This window comes from Hypanus sabinus, chromosome 6 (assembly GCF_030144855.1).
Source record: "Hypanus sabinus isolate sHypSab1 chromosome 6, sHypSab1.hap1, whole genome shotgun sequence".
NCBI classification, from domain to species: Eukaryota; Metazoa; Chordata; class Chondrichthyes; order Myliobatiformes; family Dasyatidae; genus Hypanus; species Hypanus sabinus.
The window spans coordinates 11,001,447-11,028,106 of NC_082711.1; the positions used below are offsets into that span (position 1 = coordinate 11,001,447).

General features: G+C 46.9%; 2 protein-coding genes across 6 annotated transcripts in view; both read left to right on the forward strand.

Annotated features, from left to right (window-relative positions):
- Positions 1-514: 514 nt before the first annotated feature.
- Positions 515-26,660, forward strand: part of LOC132395304 (elongation factor 1-delta-like) — a 34,688-nt gene continuing 8,542 nt past the window's right edge. For 2 of the 4 annotated variants that reach the window (XM_059971701.1, XM_059971704.1), the window contains exons 1-3: positions 515-594; positions 10,966-11,119; positions 15,074-15,145. In XM_059971701.1, the coding sequence (XP_059827684.1) occupies positions 10,970-11,119; positions 15,074-15,145 (222 nt within the window). In that variant the 5' untranslated portion in view covers positions 515-594; positions 10,966-10,969. Of the gene's footprint in view, positions 595-642; positions 666-10,965; positions 11,120-15,073; positions 15,146-26,660 lie in introns of those variants that run through there. The other 2 variants (XM_059971702.1, XM_059971705.1) reach the window with 2 other exon arrangements.
- On the forward strand, positions 2,470-9,996 carry LOC132395303 (uncharacterized). Of its 2 annotated transcripts, none has more exons than XM_059971699.1 (2): positions 2,470-5,682; positions 7,062-9,996. In XM_059971699.1, exons 1-2 carry the CDS (start codon positions 5,636-5,638, stop codon positions 7,933-7,935), a joined length of 921 nt encoding a protein of 306 aa, XP_059827682.1. In that variant the 5' UTR covers positions 2,470-5,635; the 3' UTR covers positions 7,936-9,996. The 2 variants fall into 2 exon arrangements, with proteins under 2 accessions (XP_059827682.1, XP_059827683.1); XM_059971700.1 differs by having other exon boundaries at positions 2,473-5,288.

The window sequence follows — 26,660 nt, forward strand, 5'->3', positions numbered from 1 at the left end:
TTGTCCCACTTCCCTCCGGGACAAGGTTCAGGAGCTTGAAGATTCGTATGGCCAGATTTGGGAACAGTTTCTTTCCAACTGTGATAAGACTGCTGAACGGATCCTGACCCGGATCTGGGCCGTACCTTCGAAATATCCGGACCTGACTTGCACTACCTGACTTTCCCTTTTCTATTTTCTAATAATAGACAATAGGTGCAGAAGTAGACCATTCGGCCCGTATTATATTTACTTCGATTTGTACTCCAGGGAGCACGAAGCGCAGAAACAAATCTCACTGTGATGATTGTACGCTCTAGTATCAATTGTTTGGAGACTAAGTACAGTAATTGCTTCCCCTGCAACTTTAATTTCCGTCCAGCTGGCCAGCCGGGCGCATCCAGCATTACTTCAGGGTTAATGGTACCGACACCACATGCACCGTGACTCTGTGCTGAAATCGAGAGTGTAACTTCAGACTTGACTTAACGCATGCGCATCCTGCCGGTCATCTTGCTGCGCAAGCGCGGCGGGGTCGGGGTCGGGGTGCGCAGGCGCGGTCTCGGGTTCTCGGTGCGGGCTGAGGCGGCGGCGGCGGCGGCGGCACGGATCGGTGTGAGTGATCGGAGGGTGCGGCCGGGTCAGGGGGCCTCTACACCCGCCCCGGCACGGGAAGCTGCGCTCAGGTTCCGCGAGGGGAGGGGTGGGGGCAAATGAGGGAGTATGACTGTCAACGGCAGCACCGGGTGGCCGTTCATTCACCGCCGGGAAAGCCACGTGGTCCGGAAACGGTGGGGGAGGGGAGGGGAGGGGTCCGGAGGGTGTGAGGGGGGGGGAGAACGGGGTCCGGAGGGTGTGAGAGGGGGAGAACGGGGTCCGGAGGGTGGGGGGGGGGGGAGAACGGGGTCCGGAGGGTGTGAGGGGGGGGAGAACGGGGTCCGGAGGGTGGGAGAGGGGGAGAACGGGGTCCGGAGGGTGGGAGAGGGGGAGAACGGGGTCCGGTGGGTGGGGGAGGGGGAGAACGGGGTCCGGAGGGTGGGGGGGGGGAGAACGGGGTCCGGAGGGTGGGAGAGGGGGAGAACGGGGTCCGGAGGGTGGGGGGGGGAGAACGGGGTCCGGAGGGTGTGAGAGGGGGGAGAACGGGGTCCGGAGGGTGTGAGAGGGGGAGAACGGGGTCCGGAGGGTGTGAGAGGGGGAGAACGGGGTCCGGAGGGTGGGGGAGGGGAGGGGAGGGGTCCGGAGGGTGTGAGGGGGGGGGAGAACGGGGTCCGGAGGGTGTGAGAGGGGGAGAACGGGGTCCGGAGGGTGTGAGAGGGGGAGAACGGGGTCCGGAGGGTGGGAGAGGGGGAGAACGGGGTCCGGTGGGTGGGGGAGGGGGAGAACGGGGTCCGGAGGGTGGGGGGGGGAGAACGGGGTCCGGAGGGTGGGAGAGGGGGAGAACGGGGTCCGGAGGGTGGGGGGGGGAGAACGGGGTCCGGAGGGTGTGAGAGGGGGAGAACGGGGTCCGGAGGGTGTGAGAGGGGGAGAACGGGGTCCGGAGGGTGGGGGGGGGAGAACGGGGTCCGGAGGGTGTGAGAGGGGGAGAACGGGGTCCGGAGGGTGGGGGGGGGAGAACGGGGTCCGGAGGGTGTGAGAGGGGGAGAACGGGGTCCGGAGGGTGTGAGGGGGGGGGGAGAACGGGGTCCGGAGGGGGTGAGAGGGGGAGAACGGGGTCCGGAGGGTGGGGGGGGGAGAACGGGGTACGGAGGGTGTGAGGGGGGGGAGAACGGGGTCCGGAGAGGAGGGTGTGAGGGGGGGGGGAGAACGGGGTCCGGAGGGGGTGAGAGGGGGAGAACGGGGTCCGGAGGGTGGGGGGGGGAGAACGGGGTACGGAGGGTGTGAGAGGGGGAGAACGGGGTCCGGAGGGTGTGAGAGGGGGAGAACGGGGTCCGGAGGGTGAGAGAGGGGGAGGGGAGGGGTCCGGAGGGTGGGAGAGGGGGAGAACGGGGTCCGGAGAGTGAGAGAGGGGGAGAACGGGGACCGGAGGGTGTGAGAGGGGGAGAACGGGGTCCGGAGAGGAGGGTGTGAGAGGGAGAAGTAGAGGATCTGAGAAGTTGGGTGATGGGGTGGGTTAGGAGGGGGGTTGGTTGGGACGTGGGAGAAGGGGAGGCTGGGGTGGAGAAAGACGGGATATGGAGTTGAGGCAGGGGTAAAGGATATAGACGGTGTTGGGGAAGGTACTCAGGAGTGATTGTGGAGGTTGGGTGTTTGAAGGGTCGAGGGCAATTGGAGGATTACTCGAATATTGATTTTTAAAAAAGGCTTGGAAGGAAATGGTGCCCAAAGGGGTTTGGCTGGAGGAGGAGGGGTGGTGATTTGATGGGAAGGGTGCCCAAAGGGGTTTGGCTGGAGGAGGAGGGGTGGTGATTTGAAGGGAATGGTGCCCAAAGGGGTTTGGCTGGAGGAGGAGGGGTGGTGATTTGAAGGGAAGGGTGCCCAAAGGGGTTTGGCTGGAGGAGGAGGGGTGGTGATTTGAAGGGAATGGTGCCCAAAGGGGCTTGGCTGGAGGAGGAGGGGTGGTGATTTGAAGGGAAGGGTGCCCAAAGGGGTTTGGCTGGAGGAGGAGGGGTGGTGATTTGAAGGGAAGGGTGCCCAAAGGGGTTTGGCTGGAGGAGGAGGGGTGGTGATTTGAAGGGAAGGGTGACCCAAGGATCAAAGGGTATGGGGTGGTTGAAAGAGAACGTTGTTTGGAAGGAGTGAGGTTGGTTAAAGGAGTAGCTGGAGAAGAGTGTTACCTGGAGGGGCAGGCGGTGGAGATTGACCTCTGCAAATACTACACATGGTTTTGGTCACAGCATCACTTAAATTGTTGAGGTTATGAAGGGGAGTGTATGTATTGCCAGTGTTGGAAAGTTGTTACAAGAAAAGATTGAATAAGTAATCAGTCCTGATGAAGTGTCTCAGCTGGAAATGTTGACTGTACTTCTTCCTACAGATGCTGCCTGACCATGCTGTGTTCCACCAGCATTTTGTGTGTGTTGCTTGTATTTCCAGCATCTGCAGATTTCCTCATGTTTGTGTGGATAAGCAAGTGTTGCCTTGGAATAGAGGAGGTTGAGGAGAGAATGAATTGAGCTGTATAAAACTATGGGGCTTAGGGAGCAACACACCAAACACTGGAGGAACTCAGCAGGCCAGGCAACATCCATGGAAAAGAGTGCACAGTCGACGTTTTGGGCTGAGGCCCTTCATTGGGACTGGCAGATTTTCTCATGTTTGTGAAGGGATTAGGAAGGACCTGTTTCCTTAAGCAGTGATATCATACGTGGAGATAGAGATTTAAGTCATTGGTTGAAGAATTAGAGGAAATAAAATTGCAGAGAGACCAGTTTACAATCTGCATAGCCCCAGTGACAGGAGTGGAGTGGTGAAGAGGGCGTTTGCCATTTACTGAGATTATTAATTTGTGATGGTGAAGGCACGGTGGGGCAATCTGGGAGTTCTTTATATCTGCATGATTATAGGAGCAGTTTTCTACTTGCGATTGCAATAAGCTGTAATACCAGTGGCACATGTTGTGAAGTTTGTTATGCAGCAGCAGTGTATTGCAATAGATATGTGTGTGTGTGTGTGTGTGATTATGATGAGGGTGGTCATAGACCCTGATTTAAAAAAATTAAAGTAGTGCAAAAATGGTGAGCAACACACACAAAGTGCTGGAGGAGCTCAGCAGGCCAGGCAGCATTGATGGAAAAGAGTACAGTCGCCATTTTGGGCTGAGACCCTTTAGCAGGACTGTAAATAGTAATGGGTTCATTGTTCAGAAATCTGATGGTGTAGGGGAAGAAGCTGTTCCTGAATCATTGAGTGTGTGTTTTCCGGCTTCTGTACCTCCTCCTCAGCAGTAACAATGAGAAGAATCAGGTTTATTATCACTAGCATGCGACATGAAATTTGTCAATTCAGCAGCAGCAATTCAATGCAGTATGTAATATAGCACAGAAAAAAGTAATAAACAAGTAAATCAATTGCATATAGTGAATAGATTTTTAAAAGTGCAGAAACAGAAATACTGTATTTTATTTTAATGAGGTAGTGTCCAAAGAGGGCAGACCTGGGTAATGGGGGCCCTTAATAATGGAAGCCACCTTTTTTTGAGACATTGCCATTTGAAGATGTTGTCAATACTGGGGAAGCTAGTGCTTCTGTTGGGCCTGTAGCTGAGTTGGTAACTTTCTGCAGCTTTTTCTGATCCAGTGCAGTTTTTCCTCTGTTCCAGATGGTGATGCAAATAGTTATTCTCAAGTCAAGTCGCTTTTTATTGTCATTTCGACCATAAACTGCTGGCACAGTACACAGTAAAAACAAAACAACATTTCTCCAGGACCCTGATGTCACATGAAACAACACAAAACTACACTAGACTATGTGAGACAACTCAAGGCTACACTAGACTACATAAAACAACACAAAAACTACAAGAGACTACAGACCTACACAGGACTACATAAATACACAATACAACAATTGATTAATAAATAGGTAATAAAGAAGACAGTGGAGGGCAAATTATAGTATAATGATGTAGATGTCAGTCTCAACTCTGGGTATTGAGCAGTCTGATGGCTTGGGGGGAAGAAACTGTTGCACAGGCTGGTTGTGAGAGCCCGAATGCTTCAGTACCTTTTACCGGATGGCAGGAGGGAGAGTGGTTCTCCCTGTGGTGCTGATTTGTGGATTCTAGCTGGTTTCGTGTGGCCCTAGTGTAATGTGTGGGAAGGTTTCGCTGGAGCTGGTACTGCCTGGCTGTGTGATAATCACATCTAAATGGCTGCTGATCTCAATGAATGCTTTGGAACATAGCTGAGATCAGTGTGTATCATCAGCAGATAATCATTCCTTTGTTTGGTACCAGGATAAATTGTTAGTGCTATCAAGAACTGGGGTCTGGTCAACCACAGCTATTGGTTTTTAAATAAGCACAAAAGATTCTGCAGATGTTGGAAATCCAGAGCAACACATGTGGGGGGAACTCAACAGGTCAGGAGGTTTCTCTGGAGGGGAATAAACAGTCGCCATTTTGGGACAAGAACTTTCATAAAATCATTAATAAATTCTACTGCAAATGAGAGAGGGAGATGCTTGACCTCAGCAAAGGAATAGACAAATTAATTTCTATGCTGTGTCAACACCATGATATCATTCCACATAATCCGTACCTTGGGAAATCCGCCACAGAGAGCAACTTTGCTGTCTCCCATCTTTTGGACCCAGCTGAGTAGATGAACGGAGAGGAGAAAGGTTTCTCGACTGTAATCTCCACTTGGTCTGTATGTGTCCATTAACTGATGTCTTGTCTGTCAGCTGCCCCACCTCCAGAGGCTGGATTGTGATTTTTCAGTGCAGTTAGTTAACAATAAAGCTTTACATTTGAATTGTGCTACTAACACACATAATTCTCTTCTCTCTTTATCTGCTGTCATTTGCAGGATAAGGTGAGTACTTGTCAAACCACTGTTTTGTTTTCACCTTTCTAGATCTTTCTCTAGGGTGTTTGTGATGCTACAGATGTGTGGGAGCTTATTGCTCTAGTTTGTACTGTACTCAGCTATTACTTTGGACGCTACAGTTCCTCCAGTGCCAGCTTCTTTTACTGCTGTTTGGCAGGACTGCATTGATGTTAAATATCCTGCCCACTGGTGTTAAATATCGTGCCCTACCCAGGTAAAGCCACGATTAATTTTGCCTGTCCAGTGTTCCTAGTTAGAGCTTGGCACTGTAATTGGCATGGTTTTTTTTATCTCTAAGGTGTTTTGTGTGTTCAGTCAATTACACTGGGCTGTAAAACAATTACTCCCCATACAAACTATGTCCTTTCATACAAAGTGAGCAGACACTACCCCCCTCATCATCCCTTCTTGCTTTGCCCCCATTTTGACCCATTCAACACTTGCCCCATCTCCTTTCTTACCTAATCACCTCAAATCCTGTCCATTCTTTGCTCCTTCACCATTTATCCTTAGAATGTACCCACCATCACCCTGGAAGCTCTCCTATCTTGTTCCCTTTGAGTAGGCTCTTCAGCAAAAGGAACTATTACGTAGGAGTAGCAAAGGAATGTACTCTTTGTCACACAACATCCACATCAAACACAGTGCTAAATTAAACAAAATCTCATCTACCTGTACAAAAAAAAGCAGGATTAGACTATTCAGCCCGTCAAGTCAGCTCTGCCACTCCATCATGGCTGATTTATCATCCTTGTCAATCCCAGTCTTCTGCCTTCTCCCCAAAACCTTTGATGTCCTTCCTAATCAAGAACTTGCCAATCTCTGCTTTAAATATACCCAATGGCTTGGCCTCCGTGGTCATCTGCGGCAGTAAATTCCACAGATTCACCATCCGTTGTCGAAGAAATTCCTCCTCATCTCTGTTCTAAATGGACAGCCCTCTGACCTTAGACTCTACCTCTATAAGAAACATCCACTCTGTAGGCCTTTCAATTATTGATAAGTTTCAATGAGACTCCCCGCCCCCATTCTAAACCCGTTGAGTAGAAGCCCAGAGCCATCCTCCATTCCCGGCTTATCCAGCTGTGAACCTAACAGCTTAAATGTCACTCTCCACTAATTGCATTGCAAATGTGTGTGTGAGAATAGGGCTGAGAAAATTGGCAAGGTGTGGTGACATGGGTTCCTGTAGACTGGCACTGCTCCTGCCTAAATCCGTTCCTAATATATCTGCCTCTGCTACCACCTCTGGCAGGGCATTCCACATGCATACCAATCTGTTTTCAAACAAAAACATCTCTGACAATCACCCCCCGCCCCCATACTTCCCTCCCATCACCTAAAAATTATGCCTCCTCATATTAGCCGTATCCACTCTTATCTGTGCCTTGTACACCTCTCATCATCCTCCACTCCAAAGAGAAAAGCCCTAATTTGCTCAGCCTGTCGTCCTAACCCAGGTAGCATGCACGTGGCGTCCGGTACACCTCTGTCATTCTCCCTCACTTGCCCGGGGGCTGCATGCTCAGTACTCTGTCAGTTTGCTGTGTGCTTACTCTCAGCTTTCTTCCCTGTGTTGTGCTGCGCTCGGAGGATGGGGACCATGAAGCATCATCCCTTCCTGCTGGAGACCATCTGGACGGACAAGTGGAAGTTCGATGAGGCAGAGCGGCTGTTCTGGGAGGTTTGGGGCAGGTTGTCGGCGCCCGAGATCTGCCCGCCGACGGAGGAGATGGGTGATAGGAGGCGGGGGAAGGGCTGCCTGTGGGTGAAGCCGGTGCCCACGGAGGGACTCGATGGGGCTGAACTGCGTGCACCAAATGAGGCAAAGATTGACCGTGGGAAGTCGCTCGCCACCAGCCGCCCCGCGGTGGCCTGTCACCACCTTGTCGGCGGGGTCTGGGTCAACAAGGACACCTTCGACACGGCGGAGCGGCTGTTTGTCGAGCGGTTGCAGGTGCCCAGCGTGCCGCGCTCCCTGCCGATCCTTGGCTCGCGTGTGATCCTGGCACCGCGGGCCACCCCGGATGAGGGGTACATCAGTGCCACACCGGGCACCCCACTCACTCCCGGCTCCCGGGTGAGCGGGATCCCTCACGAGACCCCCTGGTGCCTACCGTTGCCGGGGGTGTGGCTGGAAAAGCCGCTGTACGACGACGCTGAGCGGCTCTACCAAGAGGCCCTGTGCCAGGAACGAGCATCAGAGAGAGATGGACGACCTCCAGGCCAGTGTTGCCCCAGGGCCCGGCACCCGTGCCCGCCTCACCCTGCAGAGTCCCATCAGCACCTCATTCACCAAGACAACGAGCCGGTTTGGTTCAGTAAACCCGCCTATGACGCTGCTGAGCTGTGTTATCACCTGTATGGAATCTGGGGAATGCCCAGCAAGAGCTGGGAGGTGGCGCCTGCTGCTGCAGCTGAGAGGCCTCCCTCTGCACCTCGTTCTCCATGGCTCCAGGATAAGTAGGCTTCTGTTGTATTTAATACACTTTAATTTGAAGCCCCCTTAAATGTATTGCTGTCTCTTCCCCCTCCTGGAAGCTTCCCCAAAGCATTTAGCATCCTTTATTGGGCCCCTAGTAAATTGACACAATGTCTCGCTCTCCCCTTGAAGTGGGAGGAAGGAGATGTCACCTGAGCGACATCAAGTGCTTGCCTGTCACATGGTATTGCAGCCAGTGCCACCATTAAAAGACAAAACAATAAAAGATTAGTTTTATTTGCCACATCTACTTTGAAATGCATTGGTTGATTGTTGGGTGCCACGGTAGAGTGACAGTTACCAGCTCAGAAGAGTTTCAATTCTGACGTCCTGTGTAAGCAACTTGATGTATTCCTTCCTGTGAGCACGTGGGGTTCCCCTAGGTGTCCGGTTTCCTCACGCAGTACAAAGACATACCAGTTAGTAGGTTAATTGGTTGTTGTAAATGGTTTTGTGATTTGGCTGGTGTTAAATAGGTGGGTTGCTGGGTGGTGTGGCCCAGTGGGCTGGAAGGGCCTGTTCACTCTGCTTCTATAAACAAATACGAGTGCCGTGGACAACCCGTATGTAAGTTGTAGCCACGCCGACAACTTACTAATCCGAAGGATGCAAGCGCATACTCCCTAAGAAGTGCTGACCTTGGTAGTCAGGGTGGTTTGGCACTGTGGCCTTCATCAGGGTGTTGAGTACAGGACGTTGGTGAGGCACAGAGTTCTGATCACCCTGCTATAGGAAAGATGTCAGTAAACTGGAGAGAGTGGGAAGAGTGAAAGTCTTTTAAAGATACAGCACTGTAACGGCCCCCAACGAACCCACACTGCAAAGAACATACAAACCCTTACAGACAGCGGCGGGAATTGAACTTTGATCTTCCAAGTCGCTGGCATTGTAAAGCATTAGTCTTTGTTACCATGCCTCCTCCATCAGCCAAAGTGATCTGAATTCCTTTGTGTTTTACCTGGTGCTGTCTGATGCACTGACCTTGCAATCTTGGGTCAGTTGTAGAGGCCAGTGATGAGTTCGGTCGTCAGGAAGTCTTGAAAGCTTTCCAGAAGGTGAGCCAGGGTCATCCAGACAACTGATGTGATATTCACCTCAGTTTTTTGATTTGATTTGGAATGGCCGTGAGACCTCAGAGCAGAATTCTATCGAGTCTGCTCTGCCATTCAGTTATTTATTATCCCTCTCAACCCCATTCTCCTGCCTTCTCCCTCTAACCTTTGATGCACTTACTAATCAATAACCTATCGACTTTTGTTTTAGATATACCCTATGACTTAGCCTCCACAGCCACCTGTGGTAATGAATATCTCAGATTCACCACCCTTTGAAGAAATTTTTCCTTGTCCCAGTTCTAAAGGAGTGTACTTGTATTCTGAGGCTCTTCCCTAAGGTCACAGACTCCTCTGCTATTCGGAACATCACTCTACATCCAGTCCATCTAGGGTAGAGGTTCCCAAGTTTTGTTTTATGCCATTAAGCAAGGTGTCCAATGGCCCCAGGATGGGAGCTCCTGATGTAGGCCTTTCAATATTTACTGGTTTCAAAGATTGCTGCCTCATTCTTCTGATCTGATTGTCAGTGAGTACAGCCATTAAACACTTGTCATGCATAAAGCTTTTCCTTCCAAGGACCCTCTCCAATGCCAGCACATCCTTTCTTAGATGTGGGTCTAAAGCCACTCACAGTACTCCAATGTGTCAATGAATTGGGGGTGGGAGGGGAAGTACAGTGCTAGTGACACTAATTGGAGTGTGATCCACAGGCAGTTTTAAAGGGTCTGGGAACCTTGGGCCACTTGCAATTAGCACTGGGTGGGGTTACATCACTTTTGTGTGTTAAATTTATTTCCATTCCTGTGGTCTGGGCTGGCACAATAGCATAAAGCTCAATAGCTGTAGTGGTTCAATTCCTGCCACTGTCTATAAGTACGTTCTCCCTGTGACTGGGTTTCCTCCCACATTCCAAAGACGTGGAATTAGGGTTAGTAAGTTGTGGACTTGCTGTGTTGGTGCCGGAAAGCATGTCAGAACTTGTGGACTGCCCCCAGTCAAGCTACTTATCAGCAAATTTGCATTGTGTTGAGACTGTGGTTATTTTGTAAGACTAGCTGCACAGGTCAGCATTGAGACCGCATTAAAGATGTGATTTTTAATGGTGCGAAGCCTGTTTAGTAGTGATAGGTGGCTGGACCTGGGGAACCACAATTTATTTTTGTTTAGAAATACAACATGGTAAGAAGCCCGTCCGGCTCAACAAGGTGGTGTCACCAAGTTACACCCTTGTGACTAATTAAGCTACTAACCTGTGCATCTTGGGAATGTGGGAGGAAAGCAGATTTAATGTCAGGTTTGAGAGTTGGGGAGTGGAAAGGTCAAAGTAAATCTATTATCAAAACACATATGTTACCATATACTACTATGAGATTCATTTTCTTGCAGACATTTTCAGGAAAATAAATATAGTAGTTTTGATGAAAGGCTATGCATAAAGACTGACAACTAACCAATGAGTGAAAGAAGACAAATTGTACAAATAAAAAAATTACTGAGAGCGTGGTTTGTAAAAATTCATTGAGAGTTGTGGAATCAATTTGGAGTTGTGAACTCTGAATTGATCCAGTTGTACAGGGAGGTATCAAGACCCAGGTCTTGGAGCTTCGTGATGAGTTTTGAGGGGATAATGGTGTTGAATGAAGAACATCCTGCTGATTTGCATCTTCATTGTGGAAGGCTAAACGTGCAGTCAGCTAATTGACTAGTAAAGTAAGTTGGCGTGCCATTTAATGATGTTTGTGTAATGATTAAAACATGTTTAGTAGTAAAGGATTAAAGCACAGAGTATGTGTGTCTGTTACAGTGGGACCATGCGAAATTGTAGCTCCAGTTCTCTATCCTGTACTGAGCCAAGATATTGGTTTGCCAATAGCACTTCGTCTGTGTAGATGTGATGGACTTTTATCTCTGCTTTGAACAGAGTTTTACTGTGCCTTTCACTGCCTTTTCCACCTTCTAGGACCATGGCGGTTAACTTTTTAACTAACGAGAATATCTGGTTTGACAAATACAAGTATGATGATGCAGAGGTGCAGTACCACCGGCATCTGCATGGATCGGTCCCTACCAATACCCCAGTAGAAAATACGGCACGGGATTCCCCAGCTGTGCAGGTACAGTATGATGCCCCAGTCTGTGTGTGTGAGGGAAGAGGTGAACAGGAAAAGTAATATCAATCTTTCTAGTTACCGATTTCTCATTCACAAAGAGCTAAGTAAATGCAAGATGCCTGTATACCCTTTCACTGTTTTACCGTTGACAGTAAGAGCAGAGTAGCCCATTTGGCCCTTCATCTCTGTTCTGGCTTTTAATACGATGGTTGCTGGTCATTCATGTCTATTACCCTCCAGCTTTTCCCCCATATTCCTCGATTCCCTGGAGACTTAAGAACAATATCTTACTCCATGAATGAATAACTTTGCAATTATCCACATCATCTTTATCCAGACCGGCTCCCTTGACCTGTCCAAGTCGACCTGGAATCTCTGCATCCTCCTCAAAGCTGCTCCCATACCCCCACTCCCACCACCTTGTGTACTTGCAAACTTGGAGAATCGATATTTAATTCCCTTACCCAAATCATGAACAGGTAGGTGGGTTCCAGCCCTAAATCCTCTTGTAGCCCACCAGTTAATGTGTCCACTCCGAGAAAGACATCCTGTCATCTAACCAGTCTCTGTATCAGTTCCCTGTGCTGTAACTCTCCCTAATCTTTCATAGAGCTGACCCTGGGCTTTCTGAGAGTCCGGTTGCATCACACTCAAATCCAGATCAGCATCTGTCTCGTTACACTGATCAGTACAGCACCGTACAGGTTCTTCGGCCCACAATGTTCCAACTTTTTAAGCTACTCCAAGTTCAATCTAACCGCTCTTGTCCACAGAGCCCTCCATTTTTGTGCCTGTCTGGTTGTCTTAATTGTGATTAACTTATCTGCCCCTACCACCACCCCTGGCATCATGTTCTGCGGACCTACCAATCTCTTGACACCTTTCCACTCTCTCTCCCCCCCCCCCCAATAATTTCCTGCAGACACCTTAAATTTATGCCCCCTTATAATAGCCATTTCTGCTGTGGTGGAGGGAGTAAGTCTCTGGCTGTCCACTCGATCTGCCTCTCATACACCTCTATAAAATCACTTCTCATCTTTCACTCCAAAGAGAAAAGACCTAACTTGCTTTATCTATCCTCATAAGACATGCTCTCTAATCCAGGCAGCATCCTGGTAAATCTCTGCACACACTCTAAAGCTTCCACCACCTTTCCATATTGAGGTGACCAGAACTGAACATAATGTACCAAATGTTGTCTAACCAGAGTGTTTTAGAGTTGCAGCAGTACCTCACAGCTCTCGAATTCCCAGTACATCTGTCCAGCATGATTTCCCTTTCAAGAATAAGTGCTGACATAGTCCCTTCCTGTCACCTCTTTTCCAAGTGTCCAGCTATTAAATCTTTCAAATTTGACTCTAGCATTTTCCTTGCTGCTGATGCCATGCTAACTAGTCCACAATTCTTTATTCAAACCCCTCTGTCTTCCTTTTAAAAGTTATTTGTAAAAATCTGTAGTTATTTTAATCGGAAACTCTTCTGGTCCAATCTTTGGGCATTTGTAATGCTTTCTCATATTTGTAGAATCATAAGATCCCTCAACTATGTTTCATCTGTCCATGGGCTTTCTTGAACATTTAATATCCTATGCTTCATGGCATCACTAGGCAATGGAAAATGCTGTAAATATTTGGCAGACACTCAAATCTGCAGAGAGGGGAAAGGTTAATGTCTTCAGGTCATTGACCTTTCATCAGAGCTCGGGCAGATGTGCACAAGGTATTAGGACAGGTGAGGGTCAATAGAACAGCTTGGAGAAGAGGGAGATCTCGGGGTTTCTAGACCCCGTATACCCTTCTGTACACCGAAGTTTGGCTTCTCTGCTTGGGATGAGAAAGTTGGTGACGATTGAACTGCCAGAAATGGAGCAGTGTAGAGTTTCCCAGGCAACGTTCTGCTGTTAATTTGTGCCAAAAGTTCTAATTTTTTTTTATGCCGTGACTCCCAATATAGACCAGGGGACTGCATCGTTGAGCACCTTCACTCTGTCTGTCACAAAGGCATTATTTCCTGGTGGCCACCCATTCCCAATTTGACATGTCTATCCACAACCTCCTCTGCCAGTCAACCTCATGACCTGTACGTCTTCGCAATGTGGGAGGAAACCAGAGCCTCTGGAGCAAACGCGGTCACAGGGAGCGCGGACAAACTCCTTACAGACAGCGGCGAGAATTGAACCCACGTTTTGCTCACACTGTAATAGTGTTAGGCAAACCACTACACTGTGCCACAGTCAGACTAGAAAGTCCTGCTGGTAGTTTTAACACAGCCAGCTCCTTCCCAAGTGGTATTGGTTTACTGGCACTGAACAAGCTGCCTAACAACTACCTACATGTATTACTCCTGACTTTGTCTTGTTAAGGAGACGTTGTTTGGTCTGATCAAGTGTACCCAACGCAGATTGGGAGGCAGCTTCTTCAAGTAGCTACGCTCCCTCTGCCACAATAGGTGTGATTTCTTGGTGGTCACCCATTTTAATTCTACTTCCCAATCCCATTCCAACATGTCATTCCATGGCCTGCTCTACTACCAGGATGAAGCCACTCTCAGGTTTTAGGAGTAACATCTCGTATTCTGTCTGGGTAACCATATAACAATTACAACATAGAAACAGGCCATCTTGGCCCTTCTAGTCTGTGCCGACGCTTACTCTCACCTAGTCCCACCAACCTGCACTCAGCCCATAACCCTCCATTCCTTTCCTGTCCATATACCTATCCAATTTTACTTTAAATGACAATACCAAACCTGCCTCTACCACTTCTACTGAAAGCTCGTTCCACACAGCTACCATTCTCTGAGTAAAGAAATTCCCCCTCATGTTACCCCTAAACTTTTGCCCCCAACTCTCAACTCGTGTCCTCTTGTTTGAATTTCCCCTGCTCTCAATGGAAAAAGCCTATCCACATCAACTCTATCTATCCCCCCTTATAATTTTAAATATCTCTGTCAAGTCCCCCCTCAACCTTCTAACCTCCTACCTGATGCGTGAATGTTGATTTCTTTAATGTCCAGTAATTCCACCTGACTCCACTCTTATCCCTGGCCTTCACATCTGCCCTTCCCTCTCTCCCATGGTCCATGCTCCTGTCTTATCAGATTCCAACTTCAGCATTTTACCTCTTCCAACTATCACCTCCCAGCTTTTCATTTAACTTCCTCTTCCCCCATCCTACCCGCCTATCTCCCCCTTCACACGGCTTCACCTATCACCTTCCAGCTTGTACTCATCCTCCTCCACCACCCCCACCTTCTTACTGTGGCTTCTTCCCCCTTTTTTAGCCCTGATGAAGGGATGCAGCACGATATGTCGACTGTTTATTCCCTTCCGTGGAGGCTGTCCGACCTGCTGAGTTCCAGCATTTTGTGCGTTTGGCTCAATTACCTCAGGGCTGGTGTTTTCCTACTAGCCCAGCGGGTCTGGTGCAGGGAAGAGAGGGTAACGTTGTTCTTTTATTTTGCAGTTCAGCTTTCCATGACTGTTTTCTGAGGTCCATGAGGGCCAGCCGTGAGCGGCCAGAGGCTCTCCGGGCACTCTTACTTAAGCTCATCACCCCAACTTGGACGTAGGATGCTGACAGTAGCTCACCGGAGTCCTCTGACCTGGACCAGTCTTTTACATTACCTCTAGTGTAGCCTGTTGTCTTGGTGTCAGATCCTTCCTCTCCCAGGGATAAGGTCTTTGGAGCTTCTGTATCTCCGGGTTTTTATAGGATGGGGTTGCTGGTCCCATGCCCGACCCTCCTTTCGCATCCAGGCTTGGGACTGTAAACAGCAGAGTTCCCTGAACGTTCTGCAACAGAGAAATCTCTGCTGTATGGTTCACACGAGGTCCTGGGCCCGTCGGTCCACAGGCCACTTCCCCTTGTGATCATTCAATCAAACCCTCAGACTGTATTGTTGCTGTCATTTGACTGGAGATCACACGTTTGACCAAATTCTTTCTCCACTACCTAGGAGAACGGAGCGAGTAACATCCTTCGGGACATTGCCAGAGCCAGGGAGAATATCCAGAAGTCACTGGCCGGAGTGAGTACCTGCTCCTCTTAGCTGGCCGCAGACTTGAGGTGCCCCCATTTAATTGCACACAGACCCTTTCCAAGACAAATCTCTTCAAACCTTTCATAACCTTTAGACAGCTCGGTAACACTCCAATTATGTTCACACCACGTTCTGTTTTAAAATGTCTACACAACATTTAGAGCGGATGTCCTCAGGTGTACCTCTGGATTGGTTTTCCTTTGTTTAAGAAGGGCTTCAAAGATTAAGCCAGAAAACTACAGGCTGGTAAGCCTAATGTCAGTGGTGGTCGGGATTCTGAAAGGCACGGTTTAGCAGCATTTGCAAAGTTAAAGGTGAAAACTATAGCACAGAAACAGGTCCTTCAGCGCATCTAGTCCGTGCCAAACTATTATTTTGCCTTGTTCCATCAACCTGCACCCAGACCTTGGCCCTCCAGATCCCTACCGTCTATGTACCTGTCCAAATTTCTCTTGAATGTCACAATCAAATCCACATCTACCACTTCCACTGGCAGCTCGTTCCACACTCGCCACCCTCTGAATGAAGAAGTTGCCCCTCGTGTTCCATTTAGAGTTTTAGAACTTTGACCCTTGGTTTGCAGTTCTAGTCTCAGCCAACCTCAGTGGAAAAAGCCTGCTTGCATCTACACTATCTGTACCGCTCATAATTGTGTATACCACTATCAAATCTCTCTTCATTCTTCTACAGTCCGGTGAATAAAGTCCTAACTAGTTGAACTTTTCCCTGTAACTCAGGTCCTCACCACATCCTGTGATAATGAAGAATATATATATTAGGTAGTATAAGCAGTGCAAAGAGAGAGAACAAAAACAACATAGTGAGGTGGTGTATGTGGGTTCTTTGTCCATTCAGAAATCTGATGCTGTTCCTAAAATGTTGGCTATGTGTCTTCAGGCTCCTTCATCGCCGCCTTGATGCTTGCAATGAGGAGGAGGAATGCCCTGGGTGATGTAGGAGCGGGAGGCCCTTTTTGATGGACGCTGCCTTTTGAGGCATTGTCTTTAGGAGAAAGTGAGCTTGCCTTTGTCAGAAGGTGATGGTGAAGGGTTGGAGGTGTGTAGCCAGGATTTGTGTGGGGCGCCTGTTGTTGTCACATATATTCATAATTTAGAAGGTGATTGGCATGCTTAGTAAGCTTGCAGATGACATTAAAATTGGAATGTGGTCAGCCATGAAGAAAGTTGTTTGCAGTTACAGGGTCTAGATCAGCGGTTCCTAACCTGGGCTCCATGGACCCTCAGTCAATGGTAAGAAAGGTTGGGAACCCCTGGTCTAGGTCAATGAGAAACTGAGCAAGAGAATGGCAGATGGGACAAACCTGCCTTGAGAATAGGTTGAGTGACCTGTAGAGCAAAGGAGAATGAGAGGTGACGAGTAAGGCATACACGATGATTAGAGACATTGATCAAGAGGAAATGGCTAATATAAGGGGGCAGAATTTAAAGGTGATTGAAGGAAACTGCGGGGGGTGTGAAAGGGGTGATGGTAGAGGTAGGTACACTAGGGACGTTTTAGAAACTTATTTGGATGATAATAAAATGGAGGGTTATGGGGAGGAAAATGTTACATTGAAAGTGTAGAGAAGGTTAAAAGGTTGACAACATTGCGGGCCAGAGGGCTTGCGCTGTTCTAAGTGCAAAGTGTTTTCGGTCAGTTAAACCAGAGGCGGGCGTACACAGTGCAGGAAAGAGCCCTGGTGAGAGGGGTAACAGGCACCTTGAGGTACAAGTACAAAGTTTCCTAAAATGCGGCCACACAGGTAGACAGGGTGAAGAGGAGGGCATATGGTTGGCTTGCCTTCCTGATTCAGGAGTGCAAGAGTTGGAACTTGGGGTTACAATTGTACAAAACGTTAACAAGGCTGCACACGGAATATTCTGTGCAGTTCTGGTTTTCGTGTTGCAGGAAAGATTATTTTTCAAAGTTCAAAATAAATTTATTATCAAAGTGCATGTATATCACCATATCCAACCCTTAAGGTTAATTTTCTTTTGGGTGTTCGCAGTAAATACGAGAAACACAATAGAATCAATGAAAGACCGCACCTGACAGGACGGACAGACAACAACTTGAGCGAATGTTACAGTTATTATTCTAGAGATTTATTGAGTATGCCCACAAGAAAATTAATCTCAGGGGTGTATATGGTGACATTTATGTACTATCGTAAATTTACTTTGAACTTTTAACCAGAAAGAAAAACAAATAATAAATATATTATTGCTGAATTAATAAAAAAAATATTGCTGAAAAGATTCACAGGGACGTTGCCTGTGATGAAGTGCTTGATTTACAAGGAGAGATTAGAGGAGCTTTCTCAGGAGTTGGAGGTTGAGAGGTGATGTGAGAGAGGTATATAAAATATGGTCAGTGCATGTTTCCCATGGTAGAGGGCAGAGGGTTCAAAGGGAAGTATATTTATATGTGTTCTGACAATAAAATTTTTCACAAAGGTCAATTTGCATCTGGTGGCCAGAGGATGTGGTGGCCAGTAGCATTCAACAAGTTTCTGGATGAGCAGCTCATAGATTAATGCAGACAAATGGGGTTAGTAGGCCTGGTGGTTGGCACAGAAACTCTGGGCCTCTCCTATGCTGTGCTTAATGACAAGTTGAGAACTTAACAAATATGGCAAAAATACAATTTAGTATTTTGATGTTCAATGGTTCCATTTAATATCAGAGAATGTATACGACCTGAGATTCTTGCCCTTCACAGACATCCACGAAACAGAAAGAAATCCCGAAGATTGAATGACAGAAAAACATTAGAACCCAAAGCTGCTCCTCCCACACACAAGCAGCACTAAAAGCATCAATCATCCTTCCCCCCGTCACCCGTTTGCTCCAGGAAACGCATCAATCATCCTTCCCCCCCCCCCCCCCCCCCATCATCCCGTTTGCTCCAGCAAAAACATCGAACTCCCATCACTCGCCATGCAGACAATAGCAGACTCCCAGAGACTATGATCTAGAATCCATCAAAAACTACTGTCTGTCTGTCCCAACACTTCCAACATCTCAGACAAGCTTTCTCTCTCACTAGCAATGGAGAGAGAGAGAGATGCATTTTCAATATTACGGGAGAAATTAAAAAGGCAACACCAATTCCTGAAAATAAGAATTTGCTCTTGTCTAATCACGTACTCTATACAGTGAAATGCTATTTTTAGCAACCAACACAGCCGAAGGATGTGCTGGAGCAGCGTGCAAGTGTCACATACAGAGTATGCCCGGAATGTTGGTGCCAGAATGTGTGGTGACTCTTGCGGGCTGCCCTCAGCACAGCCTATTAAAATAGTGGTGTATAGAAGACTTTTCAGTCTATTCTGTACGTACTACAAGAGATCTAATCAGTCTCCCCACATCTGGTATTAAACTTCATATGCTACTTTTAAAGCTTTCTGCTTTACTCTATCTTGCCTCGGCCTTCTCATTCCCCCAGCGTAGAAATTGGGTGCAAGATCTGACACTTGGAACCCCCTCAGTATTACAATGTTCACTGTTACTGTTCACTACTCACTATTTCCATGCCGTAGAAGTTTGTGGCCCCTGGGGGGGGGGGCGCCCATGCCCATGCCCAAGTGGGTTTCTGCATCTTGATAAGTGGACTCTACCCTAGCTGACCTGACTCATGCTGATAGGGTGCAGGGCAAAGGCCACCAACATCAGTAGACCCTCGTTAGCCAGCCAGCCAGCCATGGGAGGCTCTGCAGCGTAGGGAGAGGCCACCACCCCATGAGCTCATAAAGCTATTCAAACTCTTAGCTGCAGCCCTGCATGGGTGCTGTCATGTTTGTGGTATTGGGAAGCCGGGTGACAGTAAGTAACACACACGAGAGACAGAGCTGAGAAACAAATAAGCAGCTGTTTATTTTGCTTGTCATCTATCCAGAATGCCCTCTCGCTCCTGTACCCAGAATGCCTTCCTGCATTGCGTTCAGTACATAACTCACAAGGAAGCTTGACTACAACCCATGAGGGTCAAAATGTACATGAATAACTAATTGGTGCCCCTGCAGTAGGACTTCGTGAAGTCCCAGTCTCTGATAGGAGACAAAACCATATCAAAATGCTTTCTGATGGGTAGATTTTGCCCTAATAAACCTGAATCTTGCGTGGGTGCTTGTCCAAGTACCTTAGAGCCGATGAAGGCTTTTGCCCCCACCGTGCTTTTGGACAGTGAGTTCCAAACCATGACCTTTCCCCCATTAATCTTTATATCAACTACATAAAGTCAATGTCCAGATCTGTAAAATGGACTCCAGCCATGGCCTGCTAATGTCTGCTCCTGAATCTTGGCCAGTTTTTTAAAAAAAAGGTCATTATTTATTTGAAGTCATTGAACATGGACAATAATGAGGTTCCTTGGGCTGTTTCTCTTATTTATTAACCCCTCGCTCTCCCCCCCCCCCCCCCCCCCCAGTACTAGATCGCACGCTACAAACTGGCAGCTGACTCCATTGGTGTTTGGGCTGGTGGGTTCCAACCACTGATGGTCATAACCCGTAGCAGAATTAACCATTGTGCCTGCTCCACCATTCCATCATGGCTGATTTTTTATCCCTCTCAACCCCATTCTCCTGCTTTATCCCCATAACCTTTGACACCCATACTAATCAAGAACCTATCAACCTCCGCTTTAATGACTTGGCCTCCACAGCCACCTGAGGCAATGAATTCCACAGATTCGCCATCCTCTGGTCCTAGACTCCCCCTCTACAGGAAACATCCTCTCCACATCCACTCTCTCTGGGCCTTTCAATATTTGATAGGTTTCAGTGAGATTCCCCCCTCCCCCTCCTCCCATTCATCTAAATACCAGCGAGAGGGTCCGGGCGTAGAGATATCAGATGCACCTCATACATTAACCCTTTCATTTCCACAGTCATTTCATGAACCTGCTCTGGACCCTCTCCAATGCTAGTACGTCCTTTCTCAGATAAGGGAACCCAAAGCTGCTCACGATACTCCACATGGCAACATGAAGCCACTTTTCCCACCAGCTCCTCAGTCTGTCTGCAGTCAGGAATGTGGCTGAAACATTTGGGCAGTAATTGCTGTATGTCTCCCCCAACACCATTCACCTCCAGCTGGGTTTCAGCTGCACCAGGAGTCGGCCATCTGGCCCATCAAACCTGCTCTGCCACTCAATAAGATCATGGCTATCTGGCCGTGGACTCATCTCCATCCCCCTGCCTTTCCCCCTTAACTTTAATTCTCCTGCTGTGCAAAGATTTATCTGACTTTGTCTTGAATATATTTAATGAGGTAGCCTCACGAAGTAGAGAATCCCCCTGATTCACTCTACTCTCTGGGGAAAAGCAATTCCTTTTCATCTCTGTCCTAAATCTATTTGCCCAGATCTTATTTGGAGATACGGTACGGAATGGGCCCTTTCAGCAGCCCCTGATTTACTGCTAACAGGGCAATTTATCATGACTAATTAATTACTAATCGGTATGCTCTGTTCTGTGGGAGGAAATGAGAAACCCCATGCGTTCTACCTTCAACTCCTTTCAGATGATGTCGGAATTGAACTCCGATCTCCGACACCCCGAGCTATTAGAGCGTCGTACTAACCACTATACTACCACGACGCATATGTCATGTGGCTATGTCCCTTAGCTCTTGTCTCACTTAATGGTAGAAACAACTTTTATGCTTCAATCTTGTCCGACCCCTTCATAATATTTTGTTTCTATAAGATCCCCTCTCATTCTTCTGAATTCCAGTGAGTATAGCCGCAGGCGACTCACTGCACATGTTCAGAATTAACCTGGTGAACCACCTCTGCACCGTCTCCAAAGCCAGCATATCTTTCCTGAAGGCGATCAGTACTCTAGCTGCAGCCTCACCACTACCCCATACAATCATATACATTATGGTACTTTTAATCCTTCTGATCCAAGTCATTGGGGATAGGTTTTCTAGTTGGCATTAATATTTACCATTTTACACTGTTTTGTTTCAGCCAGGGGTTCCCAATCTGGGGTCCATGGACCCCTCAGTTATTGGTAGGGTTCGGAGCCTCAGCATAGGTTTAAGTATGTACCATTGGTTTAATGGACCCAAGAACAAATCTGCCAGAGCAAGGTGTGTTGGAGGATTAGTTATTGGATGCCCCCACATTCATGACACTTTTCATCTCCACAGGCTATTAGTCGAGGAGATAACGAGGTCTAATAGCTTGTTCTTGTACATGAGGCTAAGACCATAGACATAGGAGCAGCATTGAGTCAGTCAGCTCTGCCATCCCACCCTGGCTGATCCCTCTCAATCCTATTCTCCTGCCTTCTCCCTCTAACCTTTGACACCCCTACTAATCAAGTAGTTATCAACTGCTGGTTTAAATACACCCAATGACTACAGCAGTCTGTGGCAGATTCACCACCATCAAGCTAAAGAAATTCCCTCTTCATCTCTGTTCCACAGTGAAGTCTTTCTATTCTGAGTCTGTGCCTCTGGTTCTAGACTCCCCTTCTAGAGGAAACCTCTCTACGCCCACTATCCATCACAGCTCAGCTCTGGTGGGCTGTTAAATCCTGGAAGCATTGGGAATTTGGGCCTGCTGCAGTGTCACTGTCCTGCAACTCTTGGGAACAAATTCACCCCATACAGGGGTGAGCTCAGGAGAGAACTCCTGCCCATAGTTTGTTCTGTGTGGCCTGATTTGGAGAAATTTATAGTAATTTCTCAAATGTTTTTTAAAATGACACATCCATATTGTCAATTTATCTTTAAACCAATACACCCATTCTCAGGAAAATACCTGTACTGTGTCTAAAACAAATGCTTCTTCTCCTGTACGGCAACCTACTCCCTACCCACCAATGCATCTCATGAACCTTTGCTGTATGGGTGCTTCCAGCATTAATCCCTTTTGTCCATATGAGACCCATATCCCTATAACTTCTCTCCTAGCCAAGTTCACATCCAAGTGTCTTTTAAGCATCCTAATTGTAATAGTAATAATAACAACTTTATTTCTATAGTGCTCTTCATACAATAAGATGCAGCTTCAAAGTGCTTTACATAGATTGTAAAGATAAATTTATATCATCAGAAAATGAGACAAAATTAAGATCATTAGTAAAGGCAAACATTATATAGAATAAAGTGTAATAGAATATACCAATTTATATATAAATGTAATCAACGTCAACAGGCATTAAGTAATCCTATAAGTAGACCGAATTTTAAAAAGTAGGTTTTTAGAAGTGTTTTGCAACGTTCCACAGCACTAGCCTGGCATAGCTCGGTCAGCAGAGTATTCCAGATTTTTGGTGCATAGAGCAAAAAGCCACATCACAATTCTTGTATGCTGGGCCCAAGGAACAATAAGCAAACCAGATTCATGGATCTAAGATTACAGTTGTGGATTTAAGGGGATAGAAACCCCAGAATATGTGGTAGAGTTAGATTATTCGGAGCCTTGTATACAATTAAGGGTATTTAAAATTGATTCCAAAGGACGCAGGCAGCCAGTGGAATGCCAAAACTGGTGGAATATGCTCAGATTTTCTTTTTTTAGTTGAGATTCTTGCTGCTGTATTCTGAAGAAATTGCAGCCGATTTATATCTTTTTTTAGGCAGTTGGGAAAATTGTACTCATCTCCACAACTTCCTCTGCCTGCTCATTGCAAGTACACAGCGCCCTCTGTGCAGAAAAGCTTGCCCTTCAGGTCCCCTCGAACAAAGATATCCTTTTATTAGGTAGAAGACCTGACCTGTGAACACCGCTATTCGTTACAGTCTCACCAGAATCTTGTTTAATTTCAGTAAGGCATTTTTATTTTTGACAAATTCCTTTTGCACTAAAGACTAATCTACCATTTACTTTCTTAATACTGTGCCTGTGCATTACTTGCGCTGATTGCTATGCCAGATATCTAGCTCCCTCTTAACGTCAATATATTTTATCATTTTAAATTAGATTTTTGCTTTTCAATTTTCCTATCAAATTGGATGAATGTGCATTTTTCCCCACCACAATTCATTTTCCAATGTTGCCGTGAAGCACCTCTCACATACTCTGTTAGTTTCTGCCTCCAGCTTTGGATCATTGGCAAATTTGGATATATTATACTTGGTCCCCTCATCCAAATCATCACAGCTGGTGCTGCGGGACTAATCCCTCTGACAAAGCCATTAATCACAGTCTCCCAACCCAAAACTCCCTATACTCAGCCAGTTACAACCCTAAACAAAACTCTGGCAGGTTTCCCAAATGTTGTCTTGAACCTCCTGGGTTCAGTGGTGCTTTTCTGATCTGAGTCTGAACTCGGTTTATTGTCATTTAGAAACCACAACTGCAATGCAGTTAAAAAATGAAACAACGTTCCCCCAGAATGATATCACAAAAGCACATGACAAAACAGACGACACCAGAAAATCCACATAATGTTTGGCAATCCCCAAATCCAGAGTCCGGAGAGGCTGCTGCGTATTAATATCACGCTACCGTCTTAGTGCGTTCCCCGCTATTCTAATAAAGGTGATCTAATCTATGGTTAGATTTCCTGACTGGTCAAAGCTTGTGAAGGAGCACCCAATAACCTCCCCATATCAACACACAATCTGCTGGAAGTGCAGTATCTTTGAGAGGAAAGAAAATACTGATATTTTGTGTCAGAACCTCCAACAGATTGTGCAATGCTCCAGATTCCACCATCTGCAATCTTGCAAGCCTCTGACCTCCCCTTGTCCTTTCCCAGCACATGATGGGGGGGGGGGGGGGTGCTTCCCACAGTACATAAGGAGTCTCTTCTGTTCTTTGTCAAACAGCACCAGGAGACTGTACAGAAAACAAGTACGGGGTAATTGTTCTGAAAATGCTGCTCTGTCATGAATGGGAATATCATTTGACTATGCAGACTGCAGCCTCGAAGTGATGCAGCATTTTAAAGCATCTTGAAGTGGTGGAACCTAGACGTGCCCCTCTCAGATGCACCAATAACTGAGATATAGATTAGGGAGAGCATTTGTATTATTTTTAAATCGAATAACATTTAATTAAAAGTTATGACTTTTTAATAGTGGTGTTCATTTAAGTGAGACTGATTCCTTCCTGTCCATTAAGAATCAGGTCACTGAGGGTGGTTTGTGTTGCCTGACATACAGGCAAATCCATGAGAATGTTACAGGAGAGATCATAATCCATTGGGGCTGCTTTCATCAGTGCAAATATGCTTTGTTATTAGATGTGTGGGTGGCTTTCTGTCATGCCAGAGAGCAGTTGGTACTTGTGGAGCATCGTGACTATCACATCCCATAACCTCCATCCCTCCATGTATTTCCACAAGCAGATCTCGTCTGTCTGCGAGGCCAGCAGAAATCCCAAAGAAACGGTCCGTGATAGTGTCGAGCCCGTCACCAGCCATGTGAGGTTCCATGGCAATGGATAATGTTAGGTGGCATGCTGCTCTCCCACCTCCACTGTGTCACTAATCTTTGTCACCCCTGCTGTTCCCTTTTGGAGTGAACTTGTGCATTGCGTGCTCTGTTTGCAACTTCTAACATTCCAAAACACTTCAAGATCCAAGATTGCTGGGACTGGGCGACCCAAGTTAAAAGGATAGATTGAACAGGTCAGGACTTAATTCCCTAGAATGTAGAAGATTGAGGGAAACATGAGAGGAAACACTTTCCCTCAGAAGGTTGTGAGAGTGTGGAATGAGCTGCCAGCACAAGTTGTGCATGCGAGCTTGATTTTAACCTTTAAGAGAAGTCTGGATAGGCACATGGATGGTCGGGGCACGAAGGGTTGTAGTACCGATGCAGGTCAATAGGAGTAGGCAGTTTAAGTGGTGTGGCACATTAAGGGCAGAAGAGTGTGTTTTCAGCTGTACTAGTCTATGACTATTGTTTAATGTGACTTCCTGTACACAAGTGTAAGGAGAATGAAATAACTGCTTCCCTGGATCCCATGCAGCATAGTACATATAAATACGTAAGATAGCCTCTGTACGTCCATAAAGTGATACTAGACTTGCATGAGGTGACTAGTGGGAAATAGTAAAGTGGTGGTAGAGTTGGTGGGTGGAGCTGTTGATCAGTCTTACTGCCTGGGGAAAGTAACTGTTCTGCAGTCTGGTTGTCCTTGTCACTGGTTCTTTCTCTCTTGTTGCTGCAATCCATTCTCATGCAGAGTGTGCACGTGTGTACTTTATTATTGGTCTCTTCATACATTAGAGTTGCATTTGGGTATTGGGATTCTGATCTAAATGGCTGCATGTCCCCTAGTCTTGCTGTGTTACTCCAGAGCAGTGGTGCAAAATGAGATTATTCCTCAGGTCTGTAATCTAACTGTATTGGCATGACCATTATAACAAATAACTGTCATGATCTGTGTCCCCAAACTACTAAACCTGTGTTTTTATTTCCTGGCAAAGAATGTCTTTCTTGTTCCTCCTGAGAAAGTAAGTACGCTGATGCACTGTGTATCTGCTTTGGCATTTGATTCAACCTCACTCTCACTGCCATCTCTGCTTCTCATTTACAGAGTGTGGCTTCTGCACCATTTCCCCCTCCCCAGCTGCATGTGGAGAGCTGAGCCCAGCTATCTGCTTCTCCTCAGCATGTCCTACCACCCATACCATCCCGCTTGTGCTTGGTAGGCCCTGTCCATCATCATGTAAAGCCCCCCTTGGCAATTCCGGCTTGAGTTTCTGATAACCTGAAACAAAGTAGTGTTAACCATGAATCATAGGAACAGGATTAGGCCATTTGGCCCATCAAGTCTGCTTGCTGTTCCATCATTACTGATTTATTTTAACATTCGTCCCCTTCCTCCTGACTTCTCCCTGTAAACTTTGATGCCTTTACTAATGAAGTGCTGGTACCTATTATACCCAATGACTTGGCCACCACAGTCACCTGGGGCACTGAATTCCACAGATTCAACGTCCTCTAGAATTTCTCCTCGTATCTGTTTTAAATAGACATCCTTTAATTCTGAGCTGTGCTTTCTGGTCCTAGACTTTCCTACTATTGGAAACAACCTCTCCACATCTACTCTATCCAGTCCTTAAAATATTCAATAGGTTTCAGTGAGATTCCTTCCCCCCCCCCCCCCCACTGTTCTTCTAAACTCCAGTGAGCACAGGCTCAGACCCATCCATGTAAAATGCTTTCATCCCAGCGCATCCTTTCTTGATACTCATAAGTGTGGTATGACAAATGCCTTCTAAAGCCTTAGTATTACATCCTTGGTTTTATATTTTAGTCCTCTTTAAATGAGTGCTAACATTGCATTTGTCTTCCTTACGATTGACTCAACCTGCAAGTCCCTTTGCAGCCCCAATTAAATTCGATCCGCATTTAGAAAATAGTTCTTTATTCTTCTACCGTAGTGCATCACCATACCCTTCCCGACACTGTATTTCGTCTGCCATTTCTTTGTCCTTTGTCCATTCTCCTAATCTGTTTAAGTCCTTCTGCAGTGTGCCTTACCCCTCTGAACAAGTCAATGGAGGCCGCTCTGCTGACTTTTGTAAAGC